We start from the raw sequence: 16,799 nt of genomic DNA on the forward strand, positions 1-16,799 counted from the left end.
CTGGATCATCTGACATCTGAGGCTCACACTTTCAACCAGCATCTTACTTTATTGGGAATAAAAAAATCTAGGGCTTTTGGTTTTGTTTATCCAAAAGTTCTGGCTGTGTAAGTAACTTTTAACTTACTTTGTGACCTTGACACTGAATTGCGTGGGTGCATGAAAATTTTTTTTATAGACTGGATGAAGATGTTTACCACCTGGCAACAAGTTCCTTAGTTCCCTTCTTACAGAAACTGACACCCAGTGATACCCCAACAGACTCACAATCACAAAGAGAAGTCTTCTGATCACTGATGAGATTTCTTACATGCAAGGAGGAAATTACAATACTTTACTACAGAGGCTAGTGCTTCCTCTTTTCCTCACAACAAAATTCTCACGTAGACAAAGTTCGTATTAATTTTTAGGAAACGAAGACCCTGTCCCACCCAGGTAGTTCACAGCAGAATCAGGATGGGAAATCACACCATCTGCTTCCATTTCCTGTGTATGTTCTGTTACATAAGAAAAGTAAACAAGAAAGCAGATGAGGGATATTAAGCCAAGGAAGATAACAGACTCCAGCCTTTGTAAGGAGCTTTATTTTCCCAAAGCCTATTTAATAACTAAATGCCTAGGTCAGATCTGCAAATTGCTGTGGAAATTTCGAGCAAGATCAATGATGGAACATTTCAGGTCTAGAAGTGGGTTTCGCATGGTTTATGGGGATACCCATTCTCAGGAGGTCCTGAGTAGCCACAGAACTTAGAAAAGTGTAAACATTTACCTGCTGCTCAGAGAAACAGGACACTATGTGGACCAAAATGCTGAAGAAAAATATTAATCCAAAAGTGTAAATAATAATGCAGACGTGGAATCTGTCTTTGCCCTTCCTATACATTTATGAGAAGAACTCAGTGCTTTAGTTAAAACAACCAAAATAGGCAAAGATCAGAAAAAAATTTTCAAAAAGCAAATATAAGTAAACGTTGGCTGAGAAGCCTGAGGCTAAAACACAAAATCAAGCTAACTTCTGAGGAAGGTACCTATTCTTTACGAGGAGTAAGTATTTCATGACAACAAGACTATTGCTTCAGTTTGGGAAGAGTCAAAAACATAATGGAATTAGCTAAATTTGTTTATTTTTAAAAAATCCCTTCGTTGTCTTCCACAAACTTAAGTTTTCCTTTGCACATCACATCACGATATAGAACATTTACTGAACAAATACCAATCTGAGTCAAAATGATATTAGGTTTTTGATGATCTACCTATTTTTAGCCTAAGGACTAAGTGATTCTCTGAATCCACATTTTTAACATTTTAATGAAAATGAGGTAATATGCTGAAATGGTATTTTCTCAGATTGTATTTAGGATTTCAAATTTCTCGTATACACCGGCATATATTTTCCCCTAAATCAGATATATTATAAACATGATGACATATTGTTTTAATTGCTAACAGCAATCTGCAGTTTTAAAAAAACAAATTTTATTATGTCTCTTGACCTTTTTCATGTTATCTTATTCTAACACTAGAAACAGCATATCTATAATAGAACAGAGCTTGGCTAAATTTATATAGATTCGTTGTCATCCTTGAAGGTTTTTGTCGCAGCAGCGTCAATTTAATAATTAAAGAGTTTATGCCTACCTGCACGTGTTTTCAGACAGGACAAGATTTAGAATTTGCTTATTTTCACTGTATGCTTCTATTACTATATCAAATATTGAAGGCTGTCTTACTATAAAGTTATAAAAATGGGGTCACTTCTGTACACCAGTCTAGACACTACTTTCCAAGCCAAAATTTCAGTATTTTTGCTAACTGTATAAAATAGTTCAGTTTAGGCCATTATAAGTGCTATTCAGTATATAAGTCCCTAAATATAGTGAACAGTAGTATATTTCCTATATTTTTAAAAGGAGATTAATGTGGCAATATTTCATAAGGGGCAAAACAGAACTGAAAAGTGAAACTTCTTAAGGCTTCCCACACGTTTAACATACAGCTTAAGGCAAACTTAAAACACTGAGAAAACTGGCTCAATAAATTTTGTCTCTCTCAAGTACACAGCATAATTTTAATAAATTCCAGCTTTGAAGGAAGTTTGTCAGCCACAAACAGGCCTTTTCATTTGTATAAGAAGAATCTTTCAGATGGCCGGCAAGTGCTTTTAGATATGTTGTGTGTTAACACAAAGCTCTTATCTGCTGATGGGTGACGTCAGACTGTCGTTAAAGACAAACTTTTATCATGCCAGACCCAATACATCATTAATATTTCTCAGAAGGGCTTGAGCCACATCCTGACCACATCTTAAGCATTTTACATAACTTTGCATATCACAATTATGTTTCAAATGTCTAACATAACTCCTGTCTACCATTAAGCCTATCTACGGCCATCTTTCCTGGATCAAGCCATCCCTGCTGAAACTCTTGTTCAGCTATTCCTCCGGAAATGACCACACTCTCAAGCGACAAGTGCAAGTAAAGTCTTGCACTAGATTTGTCAGTATTCATAATTATACCACCAGTGTGCACTTAATAAATAAATGATGAGCTGAATGCCTTGATCATGTTATTAGTGAGTGAACTGGTTTACTCGGGTGTTTCCTGAAGTTCAGTCAATAGAAGACTAGTTCTGGGAGATGCATTTCAATAAAAGATGCAATAGTAAAATTAGTTTAGGAACTGGTACATGCTCTAGTCCCTTGTGAGGGACTCTCAGAGCATCTCAGAATACCTTAGAAGAGGTCCTGAAAGTAGGAAGAAACACATTCCAATTTATACACTCAATGTTTTCCACATTTATCTGACCACGGTGATGGACATTTTTGTCACCACATTCTGTACTTACATGAAAAATCATTAAGAGATAACTCTCTCCAAATTAAAGATCTATTATCTTACTTTCTGTGAAAAAGCTAAATGTTCATTTTGTTTTAAGGCACTACATGAAGTTTTCTAACACTTGAGGTTATATCAGAATATTTTATTTTTATAATTTTAAAAGATTTCCCATCATCTAATATATATTTGTCTTACAAATTATTTGATAAAATAAGGAGATACCAAACTATCCCAATTGGCCTCATTTTTACCTGTCACTGAAAAAAATTCAGCACTTAAATCTTCTATATATTTTTACTTCATAAAACTAATAACAAAATTTTAAAAATACATTTAAAAAGTTAATATGTATATCATTTGATTGTCACCTCCAAAAAATAATGTATACATGCATTAGAGTTCCTATCATATGACTGAATTTTCATTCAAGGTGCTTCCTTTCTTTAAAGAAAAACTATTCTAATTTCTTTATATATATATAATCACCTTATAGAACAATGGTTGAATGGCATTAAGACTAGACTATGCTTTCTATTGAGGTTTAGCATGATGTTTTAATAAAGATAAAATTACAAATTCCTGAAAAAAACTAACATCATAGCTGAAATGCTGGCATAGTTCTATTCAGATTAGTAATGCTGTTGTTATAATCAGTGACACTAGAAAGATACGAAAGTGTCATTTCTAAATTTTAGAACAGTCTGCCTTCCAGCTAACTAAGAGAGGAACTGACTCCAATTTTGTTTACTTGACCTGACTTTAATGGCAGGTAAAATTATCTCCATAGTGCTACTGCTGTCTGTACAGCAGAAGAAAATTACTGTGAAAATACATTTCATCACCTTGAAAGATTGAGAGCCATTCTCTTCTAAGAACATCGTGTGTGTGTGTGTGTGTGTGTGTAACAGAAATAACCATCTGATGACATATTGTAACTTTCTTATGTTAAACATTTTTATTATAGTAACATATCTGAGTAATTGAAATAACGTCACCGTACAGATATCACATGCTGAAGCATGACAATGCAATACTAATTGCACATCGTGTTGACATTTCAAGCATATTTTCTGTAACAACATTTGCATTCATACACAAGCAGTAAAACACATGGGGATAATTTAAGTCATGATTCATGGTAGCAAGTGTATTGCTTCCAAGCTAATCTTCAAACCCAGAATCTTCAGCAAATCTATTAATATTCAACATTGTGGCGTGTACTACAGTTATTGTACTAACCAACCATCTCAGGACCAAGAACTGTCATTTTTAGCCTTTGGAAGAGAAGAATCAGCATTATCTGACTACTTTTGTAAGGTAAGTCTTCTTACTAGTTTATAAGATTTTAGTTTATTGAATTATGATTTACCAATAGTTTTCAAGTTAACAGGTAGGGATGAAATAAAAGCTTTATGTAACTCTTTTTAGGTAATACAGCTCAGTTACTGCAGAATGTGTTACCTGAATAGTTTTCCTTCAATATACCATATACCCACTCATGATAAAGCAAAACAGAAAACAAAAAACACTAAAAAAGGGGCAGCAATCTCAAAGTATGCAGTAAGTTTTAAAATATCAATTTTTGGTTGCAAGACTGTTATTTGTAGCCACGTATCTTGGTTCATATGGATCCAGACAATTAATGTTTGTAGGCATTGAAACTTCAACCTTGTTCTTAAAAAATCTCAGCAGAAAAACTGAACTTCATCCAATAACACATTTTATCTAAGTTTTATTGATGCTGAGGCAAAAATACACCACCATAAACCATTGTTTAAAAGGCAGGATTTCTCTTTTCTTGACTTTGTCCATTCAAAGGTCAAAACTTCAAATGGAACTTAAAGTTTAAAAAAAAAAAAGAAAAAAAAACAATGTAAGGAATCAAATTTTGTTCATGAATACACTTCCAAAATTTTGATTTATTTATAAGTAGCATTAGCCAAAATATTTACATAACTAAATTTCAGTTCTTGAAAGCTAAAATTTTTTCATTTAAAGAGAAAAGCAAATTTTCCAAAATCACCAGCTCACAGGAACACAACTAATGGTACTTACACTTACTGTTTAAACCGTAGAACCAAGTACAGTTAAGACTCAAAATGTAAAACAGCATTACAGAACGGAAAACGAAGGTATTTTTCATCACTCTTCTCAAGGTATTTGCTATTATTTTTTAAAGAATATATATTTAAGAATGAATCTGTGCTTCATAGAAAACTAGAAATAATAGAATTTATGCAGCTATCAATTTTTTGGTACTTTTGATAAGGTCAAGTAATGTGGATGTTTAGATTTAAAGAGAATTTTTTTAATGGAATGGCTTTAACATGCTAAAGAAGAAAGCATTTAGATTACTTTATATTAAAAATACGTGGAATTTTGAGTTAGATAACAAAATTCTATAATCATATACTTTCCAATTTAAAAAGAAAAATTAGAAAGAAATCCTTTCCCTGATGTCCAGAAGCCACTATCATCTAGCTGTGTGTAAACATTAGGTGAAAGGAAGGTTGGAGGTTTTTGCTTGAGTTTGGCTCACTTTAGTTTTGGGGGAAAGAATTAGCAGACAGTGTGTATTTAGACCTAATTTAGAAATATGAAAACATTCGTGTAGATCTTTGTCACTGACAGAGGTTACCACTACCATTTCCATATTTGACCCTGTTGCAACTTTATTTTCACAAGTGCAAGGTTAAAAAAAACTATTGCTAATAATCATGATATGAATCACAATAGCTCCTTCAACAGATTACATAAAGCAAATGGTAACTATTACAATGCAGGGTTATTAAAATGGAAACTAATTTGCAATCTCATACTATGTTAATAAATAATCATTTAACATTAAAAGGTTGCTTTTGATACAATTTTGGACATCATTCCAATCACAGTTCTGGACAGCATTAGGTTTACAGAATGAGCAGGGATGTATTTTTTTATAACAGAATGAAAACATGCTTTCATCATCAAGGAAGCCAATTCCTTATTAAAGTCTCCTGGTGAGACTGGAGAGCTTCTGGACTTCCTCAGAGAAAGTTATTTTCTCTCCTAGAAGAGCAAGTCAGGCCCAGGCTATCATTACTACTGATGTGTTTTAACTCCATGAATAAAAAATTTATAACAAAAACTAAGGAATATTTTATACCTCTAAAACATTTCTACGGCCTCTGGAGATGCCCACACTTTATTACTGTATCTTCTCTTCTCAGTCTCTCACTAGGGAATGAGCACTACCCCAAGCTTGGTCCACAGCACACCAGCTAGTATATATAAGTAATGAGGGCTTTTATTCACAACTTCATCATATCAGACTAGATCAGGATGAATGGGCAAATGCGGGCAATAAAATTCTGGTACTCAAAAAAAGCCAGACGTAAGTAGCTAGAGAAATGAAATTTGCTCATCAGTTAGTTGGGTAGCTTCATACAATTAAATTTACTCTCTACTCGGTACTTTTTTTTCCCCTCGGGAAAGATATGTTGGACATTCTTTTTCTGTTTTAAATAAAAATTTCACTCTTGTACAACTAAGGACAGAATTTCCAAAGCGCCCACTCTAGCAAAATTAAGTAACCCTTCTGATTTAAGCTAATGCAAGAGAGTGGCCAACAAACTGGGTTGATATCACACACCAGACACTTGAAACCGTGTCTCATTCATGAATGAACCATGAATTTAAAAGAAAAATGACTAAAATTGCTCCATGACAAGGCCTACTTGCTGATCAGTCTTATAATAATTTTGTGACTATCCCAACTTTTGCATTATTTATCGTAAAAAATTCTAAACATATTTAGGAATTCACCAGTTGGAGTGATAAACACTCAGAGCTATGCTGTAACTTCCTTCATCCAGACACCCTTATCTTCTTTTTCCACAAAGACAGTAACAAACTTTTCCTTGAGTTGCAATTAGTAAGGAAAAGCATCCATTAGAATACGGATGTTAGGCAATCATAAACAATCAAGTAGCTAGCCACAATTTGGGGGAAAAACCTCTTTTATCCTAATACAGCTTCAGAACATGGCTTTAAAAGCAAAATACATCTAACTTACAGCTTTGGGTTGCCAGTTATCCAGCTTGGGAATTAAACCAGGCCAGTTTGCCTCTCCCAGTTCTCCTTCTGCTTTGGGACCATTTCTTGATTTACTGGAAATAGCTCAGGAAAGTAAAAGGAGGCAAAAGATCCATGAATTTTGCAAATAATTAGCATCTGTGAGAAAATAAAACTATTGGGAGACGTTCAAGTAAACTTCTAAAGGGTGAATACTGCAGTTTCTAAGGATCTCCATGTGCTGTTTTATATTTGTATGGAAAACTGAAAGCTCACTCGTTTTTGAAACTGTAAGCAAGAAAAAGAAGTCGACTGCTATGAAACTTATGCATAATAACTTTGGACAAGTAGAAAACTTCATACTCTATTCTGATTTTTTTAAATTCTCAAGGGCACATCCATGACTAATAATATCTAGTGATCAGAATCTTCTACTTGCAATAATTTAGATTATTTTTTATGATGCAATATGGAAACGCTGTATTAGACTTTGAAATGTGAGTTGGTCTCAGCATTGAGAGACCTAGTAAGTGTGACACGTTATTCTGTAACATCAAACTAAGTTCAAAATGTCAGCTCTTCTACTTCTGAAGAACAGAAGAAATTGTATTTGACCGTATATACCCATCAGAGATACACTTGCCAAATAAAAGTGAGTGTTAAGAGTGGCAGGAGATACAAAAATCACATGGAAAGATTTTGTCATTACCATCATTTTCTGTTCCTTTATGTGACTCCTAATGAAAAGTAAAAATACAAGCTAGTAAGTTTATTTTTAACTCACTGGATTGTCTTCCATTTTAGATCATAATATGATCTCACTAGAGCCTTACTGCAAATATACATGATCAAGAGTAGCTAAGTTTCCACACAGAGGAATAAAAATGTTGGAGAATCAGGTTGGGGTTGTTATAGTCCTTTGCAGTGTGCTACAGTAATGACGAACCCGTTTTATACTTAATTCTATCATCAAGCTTCTAATTTTTTTTTAATTTTAAATGGCTACAATATATAAGGAAATTAATAAGGTAATTTACTAGTAATGCTTTTTTAAGTCAAAAGATGTGTTATCTAGAAAATAATTTAACATTGTAATGGGATCTTCAAGATCAATTTTGTTTTATATACTCTGCAGCAAAAATAACATTTCTAGTAGGAAGGTATTACTTACAAACCTAGCAAATTCTAGACATTCACATATTTGTGTAAACAATTTTAACATGGTTTATTACATTTTCAGAAAGGTTAAATCTTATATCCAGTTTTCTGCTAATTCTTCTTTCATATATTATAATAAATATATGTTATTTGAGTGCATGTGTGTATATTTTTTCACACACACACACACATATATATGTCATATATACATAAAACAGCACTTAATGGTCACTGTCTTTGCAGTGTTAACTTGGGGAAAAAATGAATTGCTATTATGCATAACCCATGGCGATCTTCCCTTCTGTTTCACAAATGGCCATATCGGGATGTAAACAAAACACTGGAGCGAGCCATTCCGGGTGAACTGTATTTCAAGTTGTAGGTTGGTGTTCTCATGAAGAATTGTGTACTTCCTGGTAGTAAATACCTAAAAATGATAGTTAAAAAAATTAGACTTTTACAAACAAATTAATATTAACATCTCTCACTGAACTGTTATGTGGTTAGTAACTTGTATGTCTTACATGAGAAATGATCCTCTAACAATGCAATTCACATAAAAAGAGTTCCTCTCCTGAATTGAGGAGTACGGGGCAGGGAAAGGGTCACAAAGTCTCACCCAAAGAGCTGAGTGAAGATGCAACGTGTGATCTCAGTATCCCAAGACACCCCGTAAAGAGTCATGAAATCACAGGCTAGGAGGCTGTTTATATGACTCATGTAAATTTGGAATGCACCATGAATCTCTGTAATTAATGTATAGAACCAGTCAAGTATTTCTTAAAAATATGTGACATGAGAATCTAGCTAGCCACATTAAAATAATTGTTTATTTCAAGGATGTTGGAAACACTGATTACAATTTAATACTATATCGTTGATATATTATGACTATAGGTAATCTAAAGGAAAAAGTTAAAGATTCACATTCATAACTAGATTATAACTTTTATATTCTCAGACTACTAGGTGTTTATGATTATAGAATACCAAAAACAATCATAATTACAGGGTGCATGCAACCTTTGCAGCCAAATGTATTTCAGACTATATGAATTTTGTGGATTTTAGAACAATATAATGTATACACTATATATAACATAACATCTCCATAAGGGCCTTGGGGCAGCATTCTGTAAACAAACCATTAACGTTTCTGTAGTGAAGTGTAGAAAGAGTCACAATAAATTGGATAAAGACTATAAACAACTTTGTGTCAACTCAGGTCAGATGAGCCAATAAATGGATTGCTTTCATTTAATTTTCTCTAGTTTTAGTTTTCAGAGCTTTGAGAATTAAGAATTGCAAATAAGACTGTACACCTGTATAATGTTTTCCTCTGGAAAACCTTTGATTAGCATTAGGCCAGTCCAATCTACATGTCTAGAGAGAAATAATCAAGGAAATTCACATGAGCAAATGCTAATAAGCATCACTGTTAAAAGCATTAAGTCCTGGTAACGTTAAGGACACGACAGAAAGTTGGGACAAAGATATCTATAAAAAAATTTCCAAGAGCAGAAGCAGAAACAGAATGAGATTTATAATTCATCTTGAAAAAGGTGACAAAGGTAGAGCATCAAATCATTTATTTTCTTCTCTCGACATTAGAATCTTCCAGCAACAGTGTCACACTTCCATAGATGCACGAAGAAATCGAGGGCCAAGGGTGCTATTAGCTACCTGTTCTATGTTAAGTAATGTTGGTAACTACTGACCTCTATGGAATGAAACATGACATTTACAGCTGTGTTCTATGAATTTTGTAGAAGAATGTGAATTCATTATGATCGAACTGCATGCAGCATTCAGATGAAAATGGCAGAATTCATAATATTCATAAACATCATTTCATCATGAATTATCTGATAATATCCTCTAAATCTATTACTTAATATCACAAACTATAAATAATTGCTTAAATCATTAAGTTAATAAAGCAGTAAAATAACTTACAACAAACCAAATTAAATCAAAGTCACACAATGGGTGATGAATAATGAAACAAATGATTTCTCACATCACAGATTATATAAATTATTTTCTTAATATCACTTGAGTAATTTATATGGATTAATTATTATGTCAAGAGCTAGCAGAGTCATGATGATTGATCTGACATCTTCTGCCATGAAAAAGCTACCCTTCTTATCTAGGGCAAAGATGCAAAAGAAACTGAGGTATTTTTTCAAAACCCGTGATTCTGTATTAGTTGAGAGTTACTCTTCTACTGAAAATGCACTCTGATTACATTGATCATTATGATAAACAGTAGCTTCTGCTAGCTTTCTGTTGAGAAATTTCCAAGCAATAGTTACTACTGACATTATGATAATATTCCCATAGCCTTTTGAGCTAAAGATCTCCATTTTCATGGATGAAACAACAAAAGTACAGAGTCCAGGGTTAGAGCTAACTTACATTATTTTGCTTAACACTGTTTTATACTTAAATGGTGTTTTCCTGTGTGCTACAGCACCATCCTAATTGCTTTACAAATATTATTTAGTTATTTAGTATAAGAACTCATTTAGTTCTCAAAACAATTCTATATGGTAGATTTCGTTATCAGCTCAATTTTATAGATGAATACATCAGAGATAAACAGGAATCCAATGCCTTGCCCACGGTCACATAGCTGGTTAAGCGGCAGAGCCAGGATTCAAATCCAGGCAGGCTGACTGCGGAATCAGTGCTCCCAGCCACTGTATTAACTCTATTGTCTTCTGTGTATGAATCCCAAGTTTAAAACTAATGGGTACAATGATTATACTAATTTTTTTCAGAAATATAAAGTGTAAAATAACCTAGAAAGTAGAAAAATATTATACACCCACAAACCTAAACTTTATAATGGAAGCAGAAATGGCTAAAATGAAACTTACTTAAGACTTGGAGAAATTCAGTATGAACTAAAAAAAAAGCATATTAAATCACATTGGACGAAACACTTTGCTTCCCTAAAGCAAGTGCTGTGGGATATTTTAAAGCATTACAGGGAAACACAGTGGATTATTTGCCTTAATATCACCACTAATATCTCTTGGGAGATCCCACACTAGCTGAACATCGAGGATTATTTTTGAAATATTCCTTGCAATGAAGTTATATAACACAATTTGATATTTTTAGCAGGAAGATTATCTCTAGAAAGTGGATTTATAGACTGTATCAAAGAGTTGGTGGTAAAGCACCAAAAACGTGACGTTTACAGCTTTATTTTCATTCTTGCTTACTCCTGATGTACAAAAATAGCTAACCTGTAGCTAACTCATACCGAGGAGAAACACCTCGACGACCCTGTCTGCTTCACACACAGACCCTCACCCCTCATCCCTGAGACTAGGTGTGCACATCTTCACATGCCCATCTTGTAAATGCAAGCCATGCATGTGTCTAACTCCTGCTGGATGTAGAACTGGGTGGTCTGCCATGTACCAGCTTACTGCTGAGAATGGAGAATCCCTAGAATGTGAAGAATTTCAAGACTGGTAAGTAACTGGCCTTGAACCTTAAGCTACACTCACCTTTGAGATCTTCCTGGAGGAAGACCAGGACCCCTGATCCCCCCAGAATAAACTCAGCTCCTTGGTTTGGAGAACACAAGGTAAATAAAGCTCATCACAATATTTGTGCTGTGTTTTTTTTTTTTAATTTTTAAGAAGTTGTGGTAAAATAAATATAACATGAAACTTCTATTTTTTACCATTTTTAAGTATGCAATTCGGTGCACTAAATACATTCACAGTGGCTGTGCAACCATCACCACGATCTAGTTCCAGAATGTTTTCAACATCTCAAACAGAATCTCTGTACCCATTAAGCAGTAAATCCAATTTCCTCCTCCTCCTCTCAGTCCCTGGTAACCTCTATTCTACTCTCTGTCTCTAGGAATTTGTTCTAGATATCTCATATAAGTGGAATCATACTATATTTGTCCTTTTGTGTCTGGCTTATTTAACTTAGCATGCTTTCATCCATGTTGTAGCAGGATTTCATTCCTTTTTATATAGGCTGAATAACATCCCACTGTAGTATGTATGTATGTATGTATGTATCACATTTTGTTTATCCATTCATCTGTTGATGGACACTTGAGTGGTTTCCAGCTTTTGACTACTGTGATTCATGTTGCTATGAACATTGGGGTACAAGTATTGGTTTAAATCCTTGTTTTCAGTTCTGTGGGGTATACACATAGGAATGGAATTGCTGGGCCATACGATAATTCTGTACTTAACTTTTTAAAAGAACTGCCCAACTGTTATCTACAGCAGCCACACCAGTTTATATTCTGAACCAGCTTCCACAAGGGTTCTAACTTCTCAATATTCTTACCAACATTTATGATTTTGCATTTTTTATAATAAGCTAGTGCATCGTATTGTGGGTTTAATTTTGATTTGGGGGGGAGTGTTAGTTTCAAAGTCCCACTTCTTGTCATATGCTAGCAATGTGGATTTGGATGAGATATTTAATCTCTTTGGGCTCAGTTTTCACATGGATGAAAAGAATCCGACAGTTTCTGCCATGCCTGTCTCACAGAGTACGGACCCAAGGAAACAGTGCATATGGGTGAAATATTATTATTTATGTGTTATGAACATCAGCCTCATTAGCAAGACCATGCCTGATCTGAGACAGGTGTATCAAGCTACCTCAGCCTAAGGTCATAATGCTACCATGTTTAACTTGATTTTTAAAACTTTTTAATTGTAAAGTATAGCACACATTCAGAAAGTGCACAAAACATAAATGTCCAGTTTAACGAATAGTATAAAATGATTATTTATATAACTGGTCCTCGGGTTAAATGACTGAACATTCCTGGCACCCCAGAGCCCTGTAGAACAGCATCCTTCTTCCCCATAAACTGACCCACTATCCAGACTTTCATGGTAATTATTTCCTGTTTACTACCCAAGTACACATCCCATAAACAACATAATTTAGTTTTCTCTGTTTTTAAATTTTAAAGTAAGTGGAATGAAGTATGTATTCCTTTGGGTCTGGTTTCGTTTGCTCAGCTTTCTGGTTGAGACTCATCCATGTTGCTACATATGCATGCAGTTTGTTCATTTTCAATGCTGTGTGATATTCCATTGATTGAATATTACCCAAAAATGTGTCCATTCTTCCATAAATAGACATCTGGGTTATTTCCAATTTTTAGCTATTATAAATAAATTCTACTATGATCATTCTAATAATGGTCTCGGTGCACATGGGCACATGTTTGTGCTCAGAATTACTAGGAATAGAATATCTGAGAAAATGGTAAACTTTAGTAAGTAATGGCAAACTGTTTCTAAAAGGTATCAATTTTCACTATCACCAGCCGTATAAGAGTTCCCATTACTCTGTAGCCTCATTACCTCTTGGTTTGCAGGATGGGTATGCACTGGTTTTGTGGTTTTGCATTTCCCTGATTACTAGCTTTAAATTTTTTTTCAAATGTTTACTACTTAAAAAAAAAAAAAAAAAAACTCTTTTGTGAAGAGGGCCTCTTTAAGTATCTTCCCCATTTTTCGATAGAATGTTCTATTTTCTTCTTAGAAATTTGTAGGCCCTCTTACACAGTCTGCATCACCATCTTTTATAGGTTACATGGATTGCAAATATCTATTTCGATTCTGTGGATTGCTTTTTCACCTTCTTAATGGGGTCTTCTGATGAATGTATGTTCTTAATTTTAATATAGTAAAATTCATCTTTTCATTTATGATCTGTACCATTCAGTCTGATATTTTATAATCTTTACATACCTCAGGAACCTGAAAACATTCTCCTATATTATCTTCTAAAATCTGCAGTTCTGCCTTTCACATCTGTATATTCAATTCTTTGGAAATGATTTGGTATATGATGTCAGCAAAGTCAAGTTTCTGTTTTTATTATTATTTGGAAACCCAATTGCCCCAGAATCATTTATTTAAACAAACTTTTTTCCCACTTGCTACAAATTAAGTGTCCCCCTTTTGTCATAAATCAAGTCTCTACACATGCCTGGGTCTTTTTATGACCTTCCTGAATGGTTCCATTGGTCTATCTGTCTATCTGTTTGGTAATATTATACTGTCTTAATTACTCTAGCTTTATTATAAGTCTCAGTACACTATAGTTAATATACCCTACTACTGTATTGTACTATGTCAAAAATGTCTTATCTATTCTTGGCCCCTTGCTTTTCTGTATAAATGTTAGAACAAGTTTTGGTTAAATTCTGTGCCCTCCAAAAATAGTAGTTGGGATTTATGTGAGGATTACATTGAATTTATAGATGTAGAGAACTATTTGAGAAGAACTGACATATTGACAATATTGAGTTCAATGATGAATAAGGTATATCTTGCCATCTTTTACATTTTCCTGCAAAACGTTCTTATATACTTGTGTTACATTTATTCCTAAGTATTAGTTATTCTTTGGTGATATTGAGAAATGATATTGTATCTAAAAAGTCATAACCTGTTTTCATAGAAAAATGAAATTGATTTTATCTCAACTTTGATTTCATCAAAATTATTAAATTTACTTAGTAATTCATCTCTAGATTTATTTAGATTTTATTAACACAATCATATCCACTAGTAATGAGTTTTAGTTCTTTCTCTCAAATCTAATGCCTTTTACTTCTTTGGCTTGCTTCCTTGAACCAGCTAGGACCTCCAGCACAATGCTAAATACAAGTGGTAGTGAGAGACAATCTGATTTTGTTTCTCACCTTTAAAAGAAAGCCTTCAGCATTTCACCGTGAAGTATATGTTTGTTATAGGATTTTTGTATTCTTTATTAGCTTAAGGAATTTCCCTTTTGCATCTAGCTTGTAAGCTTTTTTTTAAGGCATGAATGAAAATTGAATTCTATCAAGTGACTTATCTGTACATTTTTAAATTATCTTTTATTCTACTAAAATTACATCGATCACTTTTTAATGTTACTGTACCCTTAAAGTGATGCGATTAACAAAGTTGGTCGTGATACATTATCCTACTTAAAGTCTCCAGGTTCATTTTGCTAATATTTTATTTAAGATTTTTGCATCTATGTCCAGGAGTGAGATTGAACTGTCATTATCCTTTGTCATAATGTCCTGGTCAGGTTTTCATATCAAAGGTATGGTAGTCCCGTGTAACAAGCTGGACAACGTCCCCTCCTTTTCTCTCTTCTCTGGGTGGGTTTAATAGAATTAGCTGGCACAGACCTCTGAACCTGGAGTGGTCTTTGTAGAAAAGCTTTTAGTTAATGATTCAGTTTCTTCAATAGTTAAGACAATTTAGGACTTTTTGTATCTTTTTGTGTCATTTTTGGTATATGTGTTTTCACAGGGATTTGTCAATTTAATAATCTAAATTACCAATTTTATCAGCATGGAATTGTTCACATTTTCATATAAAGTTTTCTTACAAAATTACCAGATGGATTTTTCTGGTCATATTTTGTTATCTTTAATGGCATGTGATGAGAAACAATACTCTGCGTGATTTCAATCTTCTGAAAATTCTTGAAATATGTTCTATTACTCCACTATATAGTTGACTTTTATTAAAAAAAAAATACTGGTGTGCTTGTTGTATTATATTCTGAGGCCACTGAATTCATTGTTAATATATGACAGTTGTCTGTTAATCATATTGTTAAAATGTTCTTTCTTTAATTTTTTGAGGAATATATATTAAAATCTCCCTCTATGGTTGTAGATTTGTCCACTTTTTCCTTGTAATTCTGTCGATTTTTGCTTTGCAAAACATTGTTACTTGTAGGAGTTGACGGTGTTTATCAAGATCCCGATCTCTGACAGGGGCTGAACCCCTGCTGCTTTTCCTTAAGCCCGTGAGTTTGTTAGAAGCAGTACTCGGTACTAACAAGTACTCACTAACAAGTCCCTGGCTTTAACGCTCTGATGTTGTCAAGCACATGTCTGGCAGTTTGTCCAGCTTTCCTTGTTGTCATCAGAAGGAGGATTTGTCCAAATACCTCGTGCTTTATTACCAAAGGCAGAAGTCCTAACTGCGCGATTTGGAAAATATTTTTAGCCATGGAAATGAGCTCATATGGAAGCTCAGTCCATGAAAGACAGTAACTCAGAGATCAGGAGACTGAAAACTGTTTGACGATCCCCAAACTTCCCAAATGAGTCTAGTTACAGTGAAAACTGAGCTGGTCCCAAGAACTCTAAAATCCTGGAGACACGGCTATCGATACAGATACAGGTACAGTTACGACCATCTGGGTGCAAACATCAATTATGTTTGCTTCCTTACGAGCACACCACCTCTGGGAAATGGCTTCTTAGCTGGTGTGCCTATTAAATTATTGTTTCCCTGAGACTGCTTGGTTGAAGGCCACTCTGCTTCATGTAATAGGTGCCACATACACTTTAAAGCCTCTTAAGAAACAACCTGCAGATCTGGGTTCAAGGTAAACATGGTCCATGAACCTGACTGATGTTAGCTCTATTTTCTTCTCTCTTAATTTTACAGATAAATTAGCCAAATCTATAAGTCCTCATAAAATATTTAGGTATACCTCGTACATTATTTATATTAGGGATATTTACATTTATTTATTAATATATTTATACTTCATTAAGTATAATTCATAAATGAAGTGTATCAATCTATTGACAAATATCAAATTAATTGATTCCTAGATATAAAGTAAAATGCTATAGGTTTCTAAATCTATAAGGGAAAAATATGGCCACTTTTTCCATGTCTTTAAAGTAATGTGACACTGACTTGGGTT

General features: G+C 33.9%; 1 protein-coding gene across 1 annotated transcript in view; it reads right to left on the reverse strand.

Moving 5' to 3' along the window:
* Positions 1–3,769: 3,769 nt before the first annotated feature.
* TTLL7 (tubulin tyrosine ligase like 7) overlaps positions 3,770–16,799 on the reverse strand; it is a 128,014-nt gene continuing 114,984 nt past the window's right edge. The window contains 1 exon segment of the mRNA XM_032494673.1: positions 3,770–8,478. Within this exon segment, the coding sequence (XP_032350564.1) occupies positions 8,358–8,478 (121 nt within the window). The 3' untranslated portion in view covers positions 3,770–8,357.

The sequence above is a fragment of the Camelus ferus genome, chromosome 13, assembly GCF_009834535.1.
Source record: "Camelus ferus isolate YT-003-E chromosome 13, BCGSAC_Cfer_1.0, whole genome shotgun sequence".
Taxonomy (NCBI): domain Eukaryota; kingdom Metazoa; phylum Chordata; class Mammalia; order Artiodactyla; family Camelidae; genus Camelus; species Camelus ferus.